Source organism: Ruditapes philippinarum, unplaced genomic scaffold (assembly GCF_026571515.1).
Source record: "Ruditapes philippinarum isolate M1 unplaced genomic scaffold, ASM2657151v2 ctg2724_1_1_1_1, whole genome shotgun sequence".
Taxonomy (NCBI): Eukaryota; Metazoa; Mollusca; class Bivalvia; order Venerida; family Veneridae; genus Ruditapes; species Ruditapes philippinarum.
The window spans coordinates 24,520-46,580 of NW_026856906.1; the positions used below are offsets into that span (position 1 = coordinate 24,520).

The window sequence follows — 22,061 nt, forward strand, 5'->3', positions numbered from 1 at the left end:
AAATGAAGTGCTAAAAAGCTCGGGAAAGTGATACAAAATTAATTTGAATATACGGATTGTCGCAAATTCCGGAAAAAATACGGCCCGGCACGTGTTGGTCAGCCCTCAGCCCGTGACATAGGGCATGTGACACCAGCATCGGGGCTGACAAGTACACAGACTGCAGGCGTGCCTTACAATGTCTCTATCTTGGGGCTGAAGGGTCCAGAATGAGCTCCTCTTGTAAAATTATCATAACGGTCCTGTTTATATATACGTATATAAAGTCATTGCTATGACTTTTGATGAAGATGATAGAAGTACGCAGATAAATTATATATATATATATATATATATGAATAAATACACACATACCACCAAATCGAAATGCCAGTCCAAGTACGGCACAGCGCCTAGCAGAACAATCATGAAAGCATAGCCATTGCCAATCCACCATCACAAAAATGATGGGTTCAGAACAGCTATATACAGTCAAAAATGATGGGTTCAGAACAGCTATATACAGTCAAAAACTGTACTACACATTGACACTGGCTCAACATTTGCATAAATGTAGAGTATATACTCTGTTGTCGTGTCTCACAAATCAACGATGACATTTTTATTGTCTTCTTCATTGATTGGGACCAGAGAACTATATATCTATTTCCGAAAGTCAACTGGAGCCCGTAAGATCCGTAGGACTGTTCTGCTAGGCGCTGTACCGTAATTGGACTGGCATATCGATTTGGTGGTATGTGTGTATTAATTCTCTCATTTCTATAATAATTTATCTGCACACTTGTATCAACTTCATCAAAAGTCATAGCAATGATTTCCCAACTTATAGTTTTCACAATTACAAAACGCTATAGGACTCTGTCAAGTTTTTTTTTCCGAATGGTTAAATATTTTTTTAAGAACCTGAGCCGGGGGCATTTGTGTTTAACAAACACATTTTTGTTTATATTTAGTATTTGTCGAGCATTTACATAGAAATTTGTTTATACATATATTTCTTCTACTGTATTCCTAAACTGTAGTAGAAGAGATGACTGGTGTTAAAAATTTAATTATATGACCCCACTATTTATAATGCAGTTGTAAACTTTTTACATGCATTTCTATCAAGATTCTGAGACAAAAGATAACAGGTTATCTTCTGTCCCAGCGAGAATCAATGACTATTTGAATTATTTTGATTAATATTCAGGGAAACATTCTAAGCACACTATATATATATGTTTCTGTATGTCTTTTGATTTTTTTTTAAACTTCGGGTCCACACATGTGGAACCCCATTTATTAGAAAGACATACATACAATCATACAATAAAGCATAATCATACAAATAAATATAAAGAAGATCAGTAAAAAAAACTAAACATGTGGTATAATACAGTTTCAAAATTTTTCACATTACATTTATAGTATAATTTGAAATGCGATTATATAAATATTATATAAATATTCGTTAGGAGAACATTGTAATACGGCGGTTTATTAATTATATTATATGATATTTATAAACAGATGGTTTGGTGAGTTTTTACATTCATTTATATAATGTTATTTTCTCATCCTTGTCACCACAGTGCCCCCAGCTAGAAAACCTTAACGAAAAGTGTATACGAAAAGTAGATTAGGTCTTCCCGTGGATTATGGTTTAGAAAATGAGTAAAGATGTATAATATGAAAGTATTTTGTTAAATTGACATAATTTATTACATAGTAGGTAGAGTTATTAATTATCGTGGCATATTTCTGCAACCAGATAACCATATAATTAACCAGTTAATTAAGAGGTTAACTAGTTACGTAACTAGTTAACCTCTTAATATTAAGCTGGCAAAATCAAAGGATGGCAGTTGTAAGCACAAACATGCATTTATTTCTCGTTATGATCTTTTATTTATTGAAGAAAAAAAACTACATGTAGTTACGTAACTAGTTAACCACATAACTAACTAGTTAATTAAGAGGTTAACGAGTTACGTAACTAGTTAACCTCTTAATTAACTAGTTAGTTATATGGTTATCTGGTGGCAGAAATATGCCACCATACTGAACACCATGGACAAGGATTATTTTGATAAATAAAATAAACCACAATTCCATGTCTCCTAACGGAATAGTTTATTGACATGTTTCTATTATCAGAGAATCTTTTTGAAGAAATTTATATAATAACATTCTTCATTTATACTGTGTAAATTCTCCTTTGAAAACATTCAGTTCGCCACACATACCCTCTCAAATCTTTGGCTTTTGTCATGAATAAAGTTTTGAGTAGTCCATTTATAATTAATACATTTTAACAGATCATAATTTCATATTTTACAAGTTCTCTTAAATACAGTTTTATTCTTGTCCATTATTTTTTTCAATTTCAACCATGGTGTTGTTATTGCGTACTGGAGTTATTGTTCCGGACAGGTTGAGAATGTGGCATCCATGTTTTAGGTGTTATTGGTGTACTTCTTCTGCTTGTATTTAATACATTTACCTGTAACATAGGAAATAAAATATCTACAGGTTAATCATATTGTAACATAGTCAATCATGATCAGGCACCTTGCTATAATGTGGTAAAGCACGAATTGAAAACCAGGCAATCTGTATGATTGAAGACGGGACCAGATCCTGGCCAGGTTCTATAATACTGGTGGCAAAGGCTTTGTCACTTTTCCTAATAAACTGTGAAGCTGACTAAACACATCTTGTAGACAAACAGCGGACACTGACAGATAAGCTGTCACTACGGTACTTGAATACATCAAACATGGAAATATTATATTCTTAGTCTTTTCTCTCATTATATAATGCGAAAGATGAATTATTGATTAAGGGATAATAATTGCTTTTCTCTTGTTCTGTTTTAATAGATTAGTAAATCGACAATTACCAACAGTGCAGTCTAGCTCTTTTCACGAATTAGTTCACAACTTTGAATACCATCAAATCCTGCCACAGTATTACGTATCTATTTTACACACAACGTTAACAAAATCCTCTATTAAATGTGAGTGGGCAGATGGAGGAAGTGGTGACCTAATATATTGGAATTGAAATAATTGTTTAAAGTTATCAGCCTTTTACATACTGCCGAGATTGCTTTTGAAAGTGTCAAATGTCACTATTCCCTTGTTTTTAAGCTTTAATCAACTAAACGACTATCATATCAACAAATACAGTTTTTCCATATCAATGTTAATTTCTTATCTGTAGAAACACAATACCGACTACAGTCGGTTTTGTTTTGTTTTATTTTCATTTTAAATAAATATGATAAAAAATACATTGTATGACACGAAGTAGCCTTCATTAAATTTCTGCAATTGACTTAGGAGATGAAGTAATTTTATCATCAATATGCAAAATTTAAGCAACCAATAGCGTAGCGCCTTGTCACACACTGCAAGGATGTCCATGCTGACTTGGAACTACATGTGTATACTGGCAACAAACTTCCAACAGGTTAATGGTAAAAAGTTATGAAAGCTGTTCGTAACTTATAAATCCATGAGACACAAAATATTATCTGTTAAAATACATGTACAATTAATGTACATCTACTGTAAGAACACAACTTATAATTGTTAAAAACTCTTCAGAGCAAGTGTTTAGTGAAGCAACTATGTTAATCTAAGAGGAGGCACTACTTACAACAGAATCACAAAAAAAATCACAAAATCAAAACGTATTTAATTTATTACTCAAAGCATTTGAGTTATTATTTCTTTTTGTCCCTTTTCCATCTTCACCTCACCGTCTCTGAAAAGAGACAAAATAGTTCAGTCAACTAAACATATATACGTGCAAAAATGTTATTTGAAGTGAAAATAACCAATAAAATGTTGCAAGTGATAAAAATGTTTGTATTTTCCCGGGAAAGTGACTAAAAATGTTTTAAATTTAAATTTAATGTTTTATCGGGGAAAGTAAATTGGAAATTTTTCGTTTGGGGTGTTTTTCCCGGTTACTAGTAGTTTAATTGGGAATTTATGTTGTCCCTTAACAAATTAAAATTGGACACTTACATAAGAAATTTGTCCGTCATCTAAGCGACTTCTGACATATCATATTTGAGTTGAATATGTACCACTGTTGGGGAGATAATGAATGTGAACTGAAAATTTCCTTTTTTTCAAAGTTAAAGGGGATTAACTCTGCCAAAAATCATCGAACCATGACAAAATTCAAACTTGACCTGTGCATTTCTTTGACGTATCCATATGTCAAATTTGAGTTGAACGGAAACTGAAAATTTCATATTATTTTCAACGTGAAAGAGGGCATAACTCTGCCAAAAATCATCGAACCATGACCAAATTCGAACTTGACCTGTATTTTCTCATGACATATCCATATGCCAAATTTGAATGTTGAATGTGTGCTGCAACCGTTACTAAGATAATGAACGGAAACTGATGATGGCGGAATGACAGAATGACGGAAACAGGGTAACACTATATGCCCCAGCCATTATATGGCGGGGGCATAAAAAGCTGATGCACAGTGTAGGATAAATACTGATATTTGTGGTATTTGTTGTCTAAATGACGTTTTAAGTAGGGCATGGAATTTCATTCGAATATTCCAAACACCACTGAACATTCAAATGGGGAAAAGCGAAGACGAATGTTTGGGAAAAAAAACTAAAGATTTTTTCTCTCATTTGTTTGTCATAAAATTATGAGGATTATAGTTCTTTCAATCAAATAACTTACTTTTTTTTCAAAACCCTTATATCTGATGATTATAATTTTGTCATCCAATAGTACATGACTTCTATTTTTTTGATGTTCAAGGTAAGAGTGACCACAAAACGTTTTTGGATAATTTTGCATATAGACCCTATAATAAGGTGATGAAAATCGTGTCATATGTGTTACATTTACATCTTTTTACATCTTATCTGACTGTGCAGAATCAACATTTCAGACACGCTTAAGTTTCACAATTTGTATTTGGTTATATGTATATTTTAGACAAACTACTTGTTCGGGCATTCATTTTCTTAAAAGGTTTTAATTTGTATTTTGCAACCGAGCCTGCAACATTTTCAATTTTGCCGTGTTGGGCTTTCTTTAGGGATTCTGTATTTATCTATTTTGTTCATAACAAAGCAGTCCTGTTGGATATAACAATGCCATGTCGGACATAAAAAGTGATCAAATAATCATTGTTCTCTATCACATTTACACTTATCGTTATTTGCTGTTCCTAGATGTTCCATTTGAATGATGTTTCACCTAATACAATGATATACATGAATACAAAAAAAAAACAAAAATTGTACATAAATACAAGCAAATAGAAACTCTGCTGATTATTTTATCTCAAAAGTAATCAGGATGTCTTCGATGTTTTAACTGCTGGGCTTTTTATCAATTAAAGTAAATTTGTGATAAATCAAAATATGTATTGGCAAAATGATATGATACAATATATTACACACATTTCACTGTCAGCATATTTTCGGAAAGATATTGCTCCTTTACAGTTAATGAAATGGATACACTATCGTTGCCTAAAATTAAATGTCTTCTATAAATACTAAATTACATTCCAAGTAATGAATTGAACAATAACAGATCTCTAAGTCCATTTTACGCTCAATATCTTGATTGTATCAATAGGACAATAACTTCCTTTTTCAGATGAACAACTAATGTACAGTTTATGAGTTCTATCATTGTAATATACAGCCACTGGATTATAAATGTCTGTTTTCTCTAATCCTACAATTTCACATTTCTTGAAGCTGCTCGACAATCTTACAATATTGCTACTGTGTGTGTAGCATACTAACATCGTACCATCATCCAACTCTTGTATTCCTTGAGGATATTCATACCCTTGATCCTCGAATCTTTGTACACAATTACCTTGCCAGTCTACTTTTACAACTGAACTATGAAGGTAACAATCAGACACATACATGAACTTCTCATCACTGCTGATAACAATCTTTTCGGGCCTCTTAAACAAACCAGGAGTATCAAACACCTGTATGATATTTCCGTCTAAATCCAGAATAACCAGCTTTCCCGGATTATAATTACAGCCTACTACTAGCTTGTCCTGACAATAAGCTACACAAATACACGATTCTCCGACATCTATACGACGATCTAAAGACAAACTTGTATCAGTGTAAGACACTATCTGGATACACTTTTCAGCAAGTAATGCAACAGCAAGTCTATTTTGTGGAAGTTTTTACAACATCGTTTGGTGATGAAAACAGGATTATCTCTGATACCAGCGTTCCTGTGTCTATATTAATTATTTTTAATTTTAAAATTGTTGCGGTCAGCGACGATCATATTTGTTGTGGAAATCAGTACCATTCCAGAGATATTGCTTCTTGACTCATCAGAGGAGGGTAGCAATTGAATTTCTCTTTCATATTGGACACATACTGCACTTTCTGCACAAGGTCTCCCGTATGTAGAAATCGTTCCAAGAATGTTGCTACTTTTCAGTTTATTAAGTGTCTTCTCATTTTGTATGAATATGATTTCAGCATTCTGATTTTCATATCTTCAGCTAATTGTTTCTCTTTATCCGATAGTTTTGCAACTTGAGGTGCAGCATGTTTCATCTCAATAAACAGCTTATTTCGCTTGTTTTTCGTCACTCAGAGACTTGAGCATTGACATTGTACTTGACATTTTCCTCTGCGATATGTAAGCTTCCTGTCATTACATTTTCTTGTTTACTCTTTGCTGTCAGTGCGAGAGATTTAGCGTCCCTCATAATTTCGGCTTCCATCTTATCCAGACATTCGTTTATTTCATTTCTGAAAACTTGTATATCTTCAACAACGGCCGTATACATGTGTTGTATATTTGATGTAGCAGTCTCGGCAATTCTAACATTAGATTTACACTTTTGCATAAGTGTCTCCATTCTGTCAATTCATTTTTTCAAGCTCACCAGACAAATTTCTTGAAACATCGGGGGAATATAGTCTACTTTGCAGTGCTTGTGCTCTAGAGTCACACAAACATAACACGCGTTAGAATCATGTGTGTTACAATAGAAATCCAGTGGTTTTATCGCTATGTTTTGTACAACAATCAGTTATTTGATCATTTTTTTACATTCCCAGTCTTCAATTGCTGTGGCATTCTGTCTTTATCAAGCAGAACGTGGTTCATAGTAGGTTTTGGTTTCCTGTGATGTTTTAACAAAACTCTCACAAAGATGTTCATCGCAGTCCTGACAATAACCAAAAGCTGGTTCTTTTAAACCATCTCTGTCGCATGGAAGGCAGTAAAGATTGGAATCTTGTTCTGAAGAAACAGCAAATTTCCCCGACACTTCCATGTTTTTTATCTGTAATAAAGATCGGAAAGAAACATGTATTTTACGGAAGATTAATAATTATCAAAGGTAAGTAATAGAAAGAGCATCGAAACACAAGGCTATCTGATTTGTAGGAGGGGATTGCCGAGTGTTTTGATGTTCTTTCTATTTTGTATCATAGTCAAACATAACTAGAACTATCACTATATGTGGTTAATAACCCGCAAGACTGCTTCGGAAATGAGAAAGTTACTAGTAACAGAATACCTTGCAAAAGAATTGAAATAGAGTTATGGTTGTGGGCAATTGGGCAATTAAAGATAGTTGTGGTTCTTGTATGTTGCATTTCCTTTCAATGTGGTTGACCATTGATGAAGTTTTATTAAATTACTCTGTAATAAGTCCAGAAAGAGTTACATTTCTTGAGCACCGCACTTCCTCTCATTGCGCTTGACCATTGTATGAAGTTGCATTGAAGTCTAAACATTAGTTTTTAAGTTATGCACCGCACAAGGAAGAGGAACAAAGAGCAATAACTCTACAAATGCTGAAGATGGAGTAAGGGTTATTGTACACTACACTTCCTCTCATTGTGCTTGACCGTTGTATGAAGTTGTATTGAATTCCAACTACTGGTTTTCAAGTTACTTAGTATACACTGGACAAAAAAGTAACAAAGGGCACTAACTGTAATTAGTCCAAATAAAGTTATGGTTCTTGTGCACTGCACTACATCTCACTGCCCTTGCCAATTGTATGAAGTTTCTTTCCAACCATAAACTTTCAAGTTATGCACTGGACAATAAAAATTTACAAAGGGCAAACTCTTAAATGAGTCAATAAAGAGTTATGGTTTCTGTGCACTTTCTCTCAATATACTTGACGATTGTATGAAATTGTATTGAATTCCAACCAGTACTTTTCAAGTTATGCTCCGGACAAGGAAAAGTATCGAAGGGCAATAACTCTTTAATTTGTCAAAATAGTGTGATGGTTCTTGTGCACTGCACTTCCTCTTAATGTGCTTGACGATTGTATGAAGTTGTATTGAATTCCAACTAAAAGTTTTCAAGTTATGCTCTGGACAAGAAAAAAGCAATGGAAAAGTAACAAAGGGCAATAACTCTATAATTACTCTGGACAGAGTTATGGTTCTTGTGCACTGCAATTGCTTTTTGTGCTTGACCATTGTATGAAGTTGTTTTGAATTCCAACCAGTACTTTTCAAGTCTAAGGGCAATAACTCAGTAATTTGTCAAAATAGCAATAACTCAGTAATTTGTCAAAATAGTGTGATGGTTCTTGTGCACTGCACTTCCCCTTTTTGTGCTTGACCATTGTATAAAGTTGTATTGAATTCCAACCAGTAATTTTCAAGTCTAAATGCTCCGGACAAGGCAAAAGTAACAAAAAGGCAATAACTCTGTAATTAGTGAAGATGGAGTTATGGTTCTTGTGCACGGCACTTCCTCTCAATGTGTTTGACCATTGTATGAAGTTGTATTGAATTCCAACCATTAGTGTTTAAGTTATGCTCCGAACAAGGAAAATGCAATGGACCGCTCGAACGACCGACCAACCAACTGACCACCCGAGTGACTGCTTTATATCCCCCCAAACTTCGTTTCGGTGGTATAAAAACGCGTTCCCTGTTGTCACAATATAAAACCCCAGAAAAAAGTATCCAGTGAACGAGCATCTGAATATGATACTTTTATCGCTTTCCCTTTCTTTGCCGCCACAATAAGTAAAACCCCAGCAAAAATAAGCCAATCAATGGGCATGCTCTGGAGTGCGGGTAACTAATACCTGCACTCCAGTTAACGCACTGTGCATGTATATGTATACGATTTAACTCTGACACATTTTCAACAGAAAACGTCCCCAAACACAATTATTAAAAAAATTAACTATAAGTAATAACTAGAACTCCGCGAGTCGGATGTGTCCCTTATGAACAATATAGTTTAGGAGAAATGGCCACGACAAAAATGAAATTTGAAAATCAACAAAGGGCAATAACTCAAAAAATAAGAAATGCAGAGAAGCAGTCTCTGTGCACTGCACTTCTTATATTTATGAGAAATGGCCTGGACAAAAATAAAGTATGAAAATTAACAAAGGGCAATAACTCAAAAAAAAATAAGAAATGCAGAGTACCCGTTCTTATGCACTGCACTTCTTCTTAATAAGATCTATCATCCTATGAAGTTTCAAGTCCATAGCTTTTATCCTTTAGGAGAAATGGCCTGGACAAAAATAAAGTATGAAAATTAACAAAGGGCAATAACTCAAAAAATAAGAAATGCAGAGTACCCGTTCTTGTTGCACTGCACTTCTTAATGAGATCTATTTTCCTATGAAGTTTCATGTCCATAAATTTTATACTTTAGGAGAAATGGCCCAGACAAAAATAGAGTATGAAAATTAACAAAGGGCAATAACTCAAAACATAAGAAATGCAGAGTACCAGTTCTTGTGCACTGCACTTCTTCTTAATGAGATCTATCATCCTATGAAGTTTCAAGTCCATAGCTTTTATACTTAAGGAGAAATGGCCCGGACAAAAATAAAAGAATGAAAAATTAACAAAGGGCAATAACTCAAAAAATAAGAAATGCAGAGTTCCAGTTCTTGTGCACTGCACGTCTTCTTAATGAGATCTATCATCCTATGAAGTTTCAAGTCCATAGATTTCATACTTAAGGAGAAATGGCCGGGACAAAAATAAAGTACAAAAATTAACAAAGGGCAATAACTCAAACAAGAGGGCCATGATGGCCCAAAGTCGCTCACCTGTATATAAGCCCCTGGAGCGGGCCAGTTTAAACCCCAGGGCTTTTTTTTGAACAAACTTGGTTGTATATGTATGCATGTATATATATATATATTTTATATATATATATTTATATATATATTAATATATATATAATATATATATATATATATATATATATATATATATTAAATATATATGTATATATATAATATGTATATATCTAAAAAAAAAAAAAGCCAAGCTAATGAATGACCCCGGGGCGGGGCCAATTTTTGACCCCCCCCCCCAGGGTTTTTTTATTTGAACAAACTTGGTAGACACCCATGAGAACATGTTTATGCTAAATATCTTAGCTCTAGCTCTTTGAGTTCTTTAAAAGAAGATTTTTTAAGTTTCTACTATATGCACATAGGGAAAAATCAATGACCCCCCGGGGGCGGGGCCAATTTTGACCCCCCGGATTTTATTTGAACAAACTTTTGTAGACACTCATTAGAAGATGTTTCATGCTAAATATCTTAGCTCTAGCTCTTTGGGTTCTTTAAAAGAAGATTTTTTAAGTTTTTAACTATATGCATATAGGGAAAATCAAAAGACACCCTGGGGCGGGGCCAATTTTGACCCTAGGCTTTTATTTGAAAACAAACTTGGTAGACACTCACTAGAAGATGTTTTCATGCTTTATATCTAAACACTAGCTATCTGGGTTTTTCAAAACACCTAAGGATCATTTCTGTAAAGTTTGGTTGCAATTGGCCATGTAGTTTAGGAGGAGATGTTGTTTGAAAAGTTTGACGCCATTTTTTTGAAGGACGCACGACGCACGCAGAGTGATGAACAAAAGCTCACCTTTGAAGCACTTCGTGCTCAGGTGAGCTAAAAATAAGAAAGTGCAGAGTACCCGGTTCTTGTGCACTGCACTTCGGGTCATTATAAGAAGCATGCATACCAAGTTTGAAGTCATCCAACTGATAATGACTGACTTATGCTCCGGACAAGCTTTAGGGGGCGCCGACAACGACGCCGGCAAAAGTAACCCCTATATGTCGCCTTTTTCAAGGCGACACAAAAAGAGCATCGAAACACGAGGATATCTGATTTGTACGAGGGGAAGTGGGGGGCATAGCCCCCGAGTATTTATCAAATTGCCGAGTGTTTTGATGTTCTTTCCATTTTGTATCATAGTCAAACAGAAAAACACGTTCCCTGTTGTCACAATATGAAACCCCATGAAAAGGTAACCTATGAATGAGCATCTGAATATATGATATTTCTGTCTGTTTCTTTGCCGTCACAATTAGTAAATCCCAGCCAAAATTAGCCAATCAATAGGCGTGGTCCGGAGTGCGGGTATCTTATACCTGCACTCTAGTTAAGCACTGTGCATGTATATGTATACGATTTAACTCTGACACATTTTCAACAATAAGGTCCCCAAACTGTTTTCAGCAAGATTTCTTAAGAGTCTATAGTTTTCAGCGAGGTTGTCTTTTAAGAGTCTGCGGGGTTTTGAGCGAGGTTTTCTTTATGAGTGAGAGGTTTTCAGCAAGTTACTGTGGGGAATTATTCACCAATTGTGTAGATTTTTGGCTTGAAAAATGAAGAAGAAAAGTAATATAAATTTCCAGTATGTAATGTTGTCAACAGAATGGTCTAATGAAAAGATGAATACAAACATGAGAAAAATAATGAATAGTTATAAGAACAAAATGTATGTGAATAAAAGAATGAAAAGACCTAAAAGAACGTTACACTTTATGAATTGAAACATAATAATACAATTGACAAATATTAGAAAAAGTGATAAGTTACAAAATATAAATTAAACATTTGAATTAAACATAAGTATATAATGAAAAAATTGCATGAAAGAGTGGGGAAAATCGCTCAGTGAGAAGTTGTCAACAAATAATTGATAAAAATAACTTTTTAAAGAATTGTTTAAGAATTATTAACAAGAGCTGTCGGTAGGACAGCAACGCTCGACTATTCTTAGTGCTTGATAGTAAAACAAATGCTTGATAGAGTTACCTCCTCCTGTTTACAGGTTGGGGTCATGATGGTGAACAAGTGTGCAAAGTTTCAAAGCCATATGTCTATGGACTTTGAAAATATTTGAACTATTACAAAAACTTTAACATAAGTGGTCAGAGCTGCATTACTGGTACTGGTACTGCAGTACGTACTGCAGCGATTTTGCAAGTACTGGTACTGATACTGAATTACTCTTACAAAATTTTGCTACTACTGGTACTGGTACTGCATTACTGTCTTAAAAAGTGGTACTGCTACTGCATTACCCAGTACTTTTGGTGTTGATAAAAATTAAAAATAACATCAATTTTTCTCATAAAATAAAGCTGTAAATTACATTAACTATATTTTATTTTTGTGAAAAAGTAAGTTATCAAATCTAAAGATAATTTGCTGCAATATTCCTTCAAATGTAAACATAGTTTTCATCATAAAAAGCACCAAAGACTTTAAGTAAAAATTAGATTAAGATAAACAGACTCAATAACTCTTTACCCTAAAATATCCTTATTAAAATCTTTTATTACTTTGTATTTACTAGTAAAAGAGCAAAATAAACACTAATTAATTTCTTCAATTCTAAAAAATCCCATTTCAAGTGAAAAAAGTGATATTTTTAGCACCATAAAAAGTTGTTATTTACTTTGGTATAAATTGAACAGTGGTGTGAAGGTGTGAAAGGCAACAACAGACTGTTGTGTTTTAAATGAAAGATGTTTGCATTGTATTTATACAGTTGACTGGTTACTAAACAATTAGATATGACATGAATATATGTTGTAAATATTGTTTGTAAAAAGTATGTTAAAAATATAAAATTGTAGATATGTTAATATGTTAACTTTAAAGCAGCATGCCTCCAGATTCATCCTAATTTTCATGAAAATTTTGAAAATGTATTTAAAGGTAAAATATTGTTAAACGAACAAAGAAAGTACTTGACACATTACAATCGGCACTTAAAATCCACGTAAATTACCAAAAAGAGGTCAAAACATGCATAAATAGCCCCTACTGTGTTAGTAACGCAGTAGAAATATGGTGATAAATACTACAAAATACAGTCATAAAAAAAAATTGCACATAAGATATAAATTATCACTTGAATCTTTAATTTGTTTACTTTTCTCAAAGTTTTAGTAATTTTTTTCCAAGTTTAATTTTCTTGAAATAGTTTTGGTCATCTGGAGGCATGCAGCTTTAAAATTATGATTTTATTTCTTTGCTGAATAATATTTGCAATTATTTGTTCGGCACTGTATTAATTCAGATGAATATATAAAAGTAATGGTACTGATACTTAATTACTTCACCAAAAAAAGTACTGGTACTGCAGTACAGCTAAAATCTAGTACTGGTACTGGTAAACTGCATAATTTGGTACTGGTACTGGTACTTAAGTATACACCCTTAGTTTGCCAGCTCTGTAAGTGGTACTTTGCCGACGACGCTCGGGTGAACTGCAATAGCTCTACTTAAGTATCGAATAGTCGAGCTAAAAAATCTTAAAGAAAGAATTGATAATAATAAGTTATGAAATGCTCTTGAAAAATGAAGAAGAAAAGTAATATAAAAATTTCCAGTATGTAATGTTGTCAACAGAATGGTACTGTGTAAAAACAACACACTGGCCTTTTATATGAATTTGTAGTCAAGCATTTCACCTTAACAACAAACAGAAATTAAGACATGGTGATAAATAGAATTATAAATGTAATATTACTATCTTATAGAGAATTAAGATTTATTTGTCAAATACAAAGTAATATGTTGAAAACTATTGATATTGATATTTTCCTGTAACAACAGGTACCCTAACATGATTACTGGACAGATTAGTAAAATATATAATCTCTTTGTTTGGTAAAATATCTTTGTGACACTATGATACAATTCTTGCTTGAACTTCACCATCTTTTTGACAATGAGATCTGGTTAAAATCAAACACATGATTGTCAATTCTACTCATTGAAATACTTTGTTTTTCATCTGCACAATTTAGTCATGCAGGTAATACAAATTACATAACACGTTTGATTATCTTAGACAGATTAAGTAATCCATTTATTAAATAAAGAATGCATGTATGTCAACAATCTGGCTGTTAATTAAAGTTGTTTGAAAATCCTTTTCAATAGTTTTACCTTTTTTAATAAAACTTTCAATAGAATGTAAATTAAATTATCCACGTAAAATTAATCCATTCGCAGTTTTCATTTTTATCGATATACATGTATGTTGCTTTTAATATAAATACAATTCGAACAAAACGGACTATTTTCTCACTTTGATAATTCTTGAACGAGACATTTATACTAAAGTGCCTGTCATATACATTAAGTAGGCCCGCAGTTCTATAACTTTAGAAAGATTATCACGTATCTCTTCAAAACCAGTACTGGTCGGAGAGATAACTCCGACGCATAGATAACCCCGACACTTGATAAATATAATTGTTTTAGCTTTGTTTTTCAACAAATAAGCACATGCTCACCTAACAGTATAGGAACAGGACAGAATGTGATGATTTGTTATGAATTTGGTAGACTTTTTAATGTTTTTCAAATAACCTAAACTTTTTGTAGGCAAAAACTGCTTCAAAACGTTCTTTTTACTAAATTACAGTAAGGTAGTTAGAAATGTATTGACCACAGGCCACTGACTTGGGAAAGATTTTTGAAAAAATTGTTTAAAATATTTACAAAAAATAGATAAACCATATAAGATGTAAAAATAAATTATTGATGCTGATTTTCCAGTCATTTTTTACTTAAAAATTTAAGTGTCGACTTTATCTACTGTTTGTGGGGTAAAAAGACCATGTTTTGTATATACCTCATTCAAGACCTTAAAGAAGTACCAGATTCCATTTTCATACATAGTTTTTGTGGTGTAATGTAAAGTCTTTGAACTGAACTTTGTTTAGGTGGTTCAATATTTAAAATATACTGGAAGATAATTAAAATATTGCAAAAAATATGTGTTTTAGTGTCGGAGTTATCTCTCCAACCAGTAAAGCCCAATTCTAATTTCCGAAAATGAAACTAGTGGTTGGCCTACATTTTGGTTATCAATTTATCGATATATCATAGACTTACGGCGTTTGCAGTTGAATACGTTTACTTGTACACATGCGAATATTCATTTTCCTACATGGATACTTACTTTTAAAATATTTTACAACAAAACATAATGTATATTCTTACCTTTCTTACTTCCTTATACAGTTCAAAGGGTAAAGTAAGTAAAAAGTTCCAGTACACGGAATCCGGAACACAGGATATTCTCCGCCTTACGCTGGATAGTTTCCGGCCTTGTAAACTTTAAATAATACAATAGTACACTGTCAATAGTCTGATCATTCAATAATAAATTCAGTTTATGTAAATGAAGTGCAAAAAAGCTCGGAAAGTGATACAAAATTAATTTGAATATACGGATTGTCGCAAATTCCGGAAAAAAATACGGCCCGGCACGTGTTGGTCAGCCCTCAGCCCGTGACATAGGGCATGTGACACCAGCATCGGGGCTGACACGTACACAGACTGCAGGCGTGCCTTACAATGTCTCTATCTTGGGGCTGAAGGGTCCAGAATGAGCTCCTCTTGTAAAATTATCATAACGGTCCTGTTTATATATACGTATATAAAGTCATTGCTATGACTTTTGATGAAGATGATATAAGTACGCAGATAAATTATATTATATATATGAAATAAATACACACATACCACCAAATCGATATGCCAGTCCAAGTACGGTACAGCGCCTAGCAGAACAATCATGAAAGCATAGCCATTGCCAATCCACCATCACAAAAATGATGGGTTCAGAACAGCTATTTTAACCCGTCAAAAAATGTTTCTTTCACATTGAAAATGGCTCAAAATTTGCATATAAAGTAGAGTAAAATACTCTTTTTTTTCGTGTTCCAAAAAAATTTAACGATGGGCATTTTTTTGTTTTCTTCCCCTAATTTGGGGCCCCAAAAGGGAAAAATAATCTATTTGCAAAAATTTTTAACTGGATCCCCTAAGATTTAAGTACATTTCCTTTGGACTGGGTTTTTCTAGGCGTACAATTTCCATAATTGGACTGGCATATCGATTTGGTGGTATGTGTGTATTAATTCTCTCATTTCTATAATAATTTATCTGCACACTTGTATCAACTTCATCAAAAGTCATAGCAATGACTTGCCAACTTATAGTTTTCACAATTATAAAACGCTATATAGGACTCTGTCATGTGTTTCTTTTTTTTTTTTTCCGAATGGTTAAGTATTTTTTTAAAGAACCTGAGCCGGGGGCATTTTGTGTTTAACAAACACATTTTTGTTTATATTTAGTATTTGTCGAGCATTTACATAGAAATTTGTTTATACATATATTTTTTCTACTACTGTATTCCTAAACTGTAGTAGAAGAGATGACTGGTGTTAAACATTTAATTATATGACCCCACTATTTATAATGCAGTTGTAAACTTTTTAAACATGCACGGGTTATCTTCTGTCCCAGCGAGAATCAATGACTATTGAAAATATTTTAATTCATATATTTAGGGAAACATTCTAAGCACACTATGTTTCTGTATGTCTTTTGAATTTTTTTTCAGCTTCGGGTCCACAAAAGTGGAACGCCATTTATTGGAAAGACATACATACAATCATACAATAAAGAATAGTCATACAAATAAATATAAAGAAGATCAGTAAAAAAAACTAAACATGTGGTATGATACAGTTTCAAAATTTTTCACATTACATTTATAATATAATTTGAAATGCGATTATATAAATATTCGTTAGGAGAACATTGTAATACGGCGGTTTATTAATTATATTATATGATATTTATAAACAGATGGTTTTGTGAGATAGTTTTTACATTCATTTATATAATGTTATTTTCTCATCCTTGTCACCACAGTGCCCCCAGCTAGAAAACCTTAACGAAAAGTGTATACGAAAAATAGATTAGGTCTTCCCGTGGATTATGGTTTAGAAAATGAGTAAAGATGTATAATATGAAAGTATTATGTTTAGTTGACATACTTAATTACATAGTAGGTAGAGTTATTAATTATGGTGGCATATTTCTGCCACCAGATAACCATATAACTAACCAGTTAATTAAGAGGTTAACTAGTTACGTTACTAGTTAACCTGGTAAAATAATAAAAGGATGGCAGTTGTAGGCACTAACATGCATTTATTTCCCGTTATGATCTTTTATTTATTGAAAATATTTAGTTACGTAGTTACGTAACTAGTTAACCACATAACTAACTAGTTAATTAAGAGGTTAACGAGTTACGTAACTAGTTAACCTCTTAATTAACTAGTTAGTTATATGGTTATCTGGTGGCAGAAATATGCCACCATACTTAACATCATTGACAAGAATTATCTTAATAAATAAAATAAACCACAATTCCATGTCTCCTAACGGAATAGTTTATGGACATGTTTCTATTACCGTATCAAGAATTTTATATAATAACATTCTTCATTTATACTGTGTAAAATCTCCTTTGAAAACATTCAGTTAGCCACACATACCCACAAACCTATGGCTTTTGTCGTAAAATAAAACTTTGAGCAGTTTTTGATAGTAAATACATTTTAACAGATCATAATTTCATATTTTACAAGTTCTCTTAAATACAGATAGTTTTATTCTTGTCCATTATTTTTTCAATTTCAACCATGTGTTGTTATTGCGTACTGGAGTTGTTGTTGCGGACAGGTTGTGAATGTGGCATCCATGTTTTAGGTGTTATTGGTGTACTTCTTCTGCTTGTATTTAATACATTTACCTGTAACATAGGAAATGATATATATACAGGTAAATCATATTGTAACATATTCATTCATGACTGGACACCTTGCTATAATGCGGTAAAACAGGAATTGAAAACCAGGCAATCTGTATGATTGAAGATGGGACCAGATCCTGGCCAGGTTCTATAATACTGGTGGCAAAGGCTTTGTCACTTTTCCTAATAAACTGTGAAGCTGACTAAACACATCTTGTAGACAAACAGCGGACACTGACAGATAAGCTGTCACTACGGTACTGGAATACATCAAACATGGAAATATTATATCCATAGTCTTTTCTCTCATTATATAATGCGAAAGATGAATTATTGATTAAGGGATAATAATGTGTATTATTATAGACGTTGAAATATCAAAAGTCACCACCCGCTTTTCAAGCTTTAATCAACAAAACGACTATCATATCAACAAATACATTTTTCCATATCAATGTTAATTTCTTATCTGTATAAACACAATACCGATTAGAGTCGGTTTTGTTTTGTTTTATTTTTATTTTAAATAAATATGATAAAAAAATACATTGTATGACACGAAGAAGCCTTCATTAAATTTCTGCAATTGACTAAGGAGTTTAAATAATTTTTTAATCAAGATGCAAAACTAATGCAACCAACAACGTAGCGCCTTGTCACATACTGCACGATTGTCCATGCTGACTTGGAACAACATTTGTGTATATTGGCAACAAACTTTCAATATGTTAACGGTTAAGCTATGATTCCTTTAATGGAAAGTTGTTCGTAACATATGAATCCATGAGACACAAAATATTATCTGTTAAAATACATGTACAATGTACATCCACTGTAAGAACACAACTTAATTGTTAAAAACTCTTCAGAGCAAGTGTTTAGTGAAGCAACTATGTTAATCTAAGAGGAGGCACTACTAACAACAGAATCACAAAAAAAAATCACAAAACCAAAACGTATTTAATTTATTACTCAAAGCATTTGAGTTATTATTTCTTTTTGTCCTTTTCCATCTTCATCTCACCGTCTCTGAAAAGAGACAAAACATTTCAGTCAACTAAACATATATACGTGCAAAAATGTTATTTGAAGTGAAAATAACCAATAGAATGTTGCAAGTGACTGAAATGTGTTGTACCTTTCCAGGAAAGTGACTGAAATGTGTTAATTAATTAATGCTGATCGAGAAAGTAATATGGCATGTTCGACTGTGGTGCTTTTCCGAGTACTAGTAGATAATTGGAATATGTTGTCCCTTTACAAGAAATTATTAACAAATTAAAATTGGGCACTTACATAAGATATTTGTCCGTCATCTAAGCGACTTCTGCTAGACACATAAGTTGGTCGGCAACACCAACATCCGAGATGGTCTGTATCATCTACGGGACGCCTCAACGCACCAACACCCAGAATATTCCCCGTCCAACACCTGTATACGAATATAATAAAATTCTATATGTAATACTTTTTGCTATTTCATTGTTTTTATGACTTAAAAGATTCATTAAAACCGTGTTCGCGAAAACATTTTAGTTTTAACATACATGAATTTATCAAAGCTCGATTGCGAAACAAGTTTTTTGCAACTTATCTACTATAATCACTTTCGAATCCGCTTCCTGGAACCAACCTGTACTTGTATCATATGAAGAAACATGTTCGTGACCCGATTTGGCTCGAAACTATGAACTTTGGGTTGAGAGACAGACACCTTAACCTCTAGTGAATCACAGGAACTTGAAATTCTATCAAATAACCAATATTAATTATAATTTCCAAATATACCCCCTATATACTATAAAAAAACTATATATAAAACTATTTTTTTATAGTATATAGGGGGTATATTTCGCATATTATCGTTAATAGTGATAGAATTTCAAGTTCCTGTGAGTGAATACAGATTAATAAATTTCATGAGGGCGACCCCTTTTTACAATGCATATTTAATGAGAAATTATCTTTGATAATATATTATATTTTAGATATAAAGATACTGACCCACATAGTCTCATACAACATAACAACAGACAGGTCAACAACAGTAACGCAGCACAACATGCTGTGATCCCTAGCAACACTTGCAGCCAAACTGGAACTGTAAAATTAACAAGAAAAATCAGTTTTCATTAAAAAGGCCTCCTAACTAATAGGTTACACAAAAATTCTAACAAATCGAATACTTAACATGTGTGTATAGATCACAAAAGATGCGACAGTTTATTATATATTTATAAATGAAATTTTGGGAAATATTGATGAAATAAAATGCATATCTTCATTTTTCGTATTTTTACTGCAAACATTTTGTTTTCACTGCTGTGAACATATTTGCCGTATTTTCTCTGGTGACTTGCCGACTAACTTCCTTATAAATTCAGCCAATACAAACGATTAAAGGGGAAGTCTTTCGAATTGCAAGGTCAAAAAAAGGTATATATAATACACAGTATTTTTAAGTTTTTTTCCATACAATAACAGGATTTATTTTCATCGAGTGGTATGAAAAATAGTTCACGACTTGCGGCAATATCCTCTATTTATTGTTCAACTCTGGTAAAAAGTGTTTTAACAATGTTAATATATTTTACTTTAACTCTGAGTTACATAATAATTATTATATAGGTAATATAATTACATTTTCTTTACGTGATTAGGTTTTACAACAATTTAACACTAGATGATCAAGAATACATTCTTGCACATTCTGACTTTATAATTAAAAGTTGTGAGTAAAAAAAATCGTACTAACTGTCGTTTGTGTAGAGGTATAATTGTGGTGGTGGCGGTGGTTCAGTTGTTGCCGGCCCCTGTGATTCTATTATACGTAGACATTTAATCAAAACCGCTATGAATAACATCCAATATGGATGACCACAGATTCCAGCCATTTCTGAAAATTTATAGACACCTGTGTCATTGGTAGGCAGAGGGTTTGACAGTATGATTTACGTCCTTACATCTTCGTTGTTACTTGTTTCCTCTTGAATTCAATCATAGATTATCGAAGAAATTCAAGTGAGTCTGAATGAAAGTCTGAATTGTAACTTTTAATTGTTTAAACTAGCCGAGACTCCCTTAGAACCTAATGTATGTAAAAAATCAAGTGGTATAACTTTAATTTGTTGTATCCTTATAAAATATGTATACGTTTTAATAACGAAAAAACTTGTCCATAAACATTCTTAAAAGGAAATAAAGATTATTGTCATAGAAGGAACTGACTTTTACTATTAAAATGCAAAAATGTACATGTAAATATTATTATTAAAAGCACTTATTTCCTCAAATTATTTGAATTATCAAAATGACTTACCTGTATGAATTTAAGTCTCTCTATTTAAACATCCAAATATAAACGGCTTTTAAATTACCCGTATTTCAATCTCGGCTTATAACGGAATTTAAGTTGCACTGGAAATTGTCGTTTTTTGAATCGTATCTTATCATTGTTTACATTAGTAGTTGACTAATTGAATTGATATAAAAGTAATCACGTTATGTCAGCTATGTAAATAATAACACATTTTACATGTTGGAGTCGAACTAAAGGTAAATTTTCTTACATTTTTTTCTGTGTTGTAAATAGGATTCATTTATTGTTCCAGTCCAAATATTCGTTCTCTCAAAGTCTGAGAAGATATAGATTTCTTGGACGTTCAACACATATTTTTTATGGAATAATCGGAACTTAAACTGGTTGATATTTGTTACACATGCACGAGCAACACTGATGCACGAGAAAACTAGGAATGGATCAAGTTCAATGACTTCGGATCACTTTCCTGACTCTGACGAAGGTTCTATGTTAGATTTCTCTCCTTTTTTCTTGGCCAAATATATCGGTGTTTCAATAAAGTAACTGATTCATTAAAAGGAACACAAGTTATATTTTACAGTTTTTGTAACCAATTAATATCAACAATTTTAGTCTATATATCAAACTCAGTTCAAAGTTCACATATCACACCTTCATTAATTTAAAATGATGTAGGCCTATCCTTTAATACCCCTGTGATATTTGTGTGAGACTGAAATATATTATCAATACAAGATTTCATCTAAACCAGATAAATGGAATGGACTTGCATGTTACCCAAGTAGAGGAATGATAATAATCATTATTAT

The 22,061-nt window shown here is 32.7% G+C and overlaps 1 protein-coding gene across 3 annotated transcripts; it reads right to left on the reverse strand.

Annotated features, from left to right (window-relative positions):
- Positions 1-1,443: 1,443 nt before the first annotated feature.
- LOC132748101 (uncharacterized) lies at positions 1,444-21,393 on the reverse strand. 3 transcript variants are annotated; one of them, XM_060737651.1, is made up of 5 exons: positions 21,250-21,393; positions 20,686-20,826; positions 19,935-20,031; positions 19,227-19,362; positions 1,444-2,485 (listed from the first exon to the last, which is right to left on the reverse strand). In XM_060737651.1, the coding sequence occupies exons 2-5, from the start codon at positions 20,822-20,824 to the stop codon at positions 2,384-2,386; spliced, it is 474 nt and encodes a 157-aa protein (XP_060593634.1). In that variant the 5' UTR covers positions 20,825-20,826; positions 21,250-21,393; the 3' UTR covers positions 1,444-2,383. The 3 variants fall into 3 exon arrangements, with proteins under 3 accessions (XP_060593634.1, XP_060593633.1, XP_060593635.1); XM_060737650.1 differs by lacking the exon at positions 1,444-2,485 and adding an exon at positions 16,745-17,930 and having other exon boundaries at positions 21,250-21,392; XM_060737652.1 differs by lacking the exon at positions 1,444-2,485 and adding an exon at positions 18,326-18,959 and having other exon boundaries at positions 21,250-21,392.
- Positions 21,394-22,061: the final 668 nt, after the last annotated feature.

Bases quoted from the DNA above. Each gene is read 5' to 3' on its own strand.
- LOC132748101 (XM_060737651.1), bottom strand. From the start codon at position 20,824: ATGGCTGGAATCTGTGGTCATCCATATTGGATGTTATTCATAGCGGTT. The intron at 19,363-19,934 runs GTCAGTATCTTT...ATTCGTATACAG, and splicing joins TGTTGTATGAGACTATGTGG to GTGTTGGACGGGGAATATTC. The intron at 2,486-19,226 runs GTAAGTGCCCAA...CCTATGTTACAG, and splicing joins ATGACGGACAAATATCTTAT to GTAAATGTATTAAATACAAG.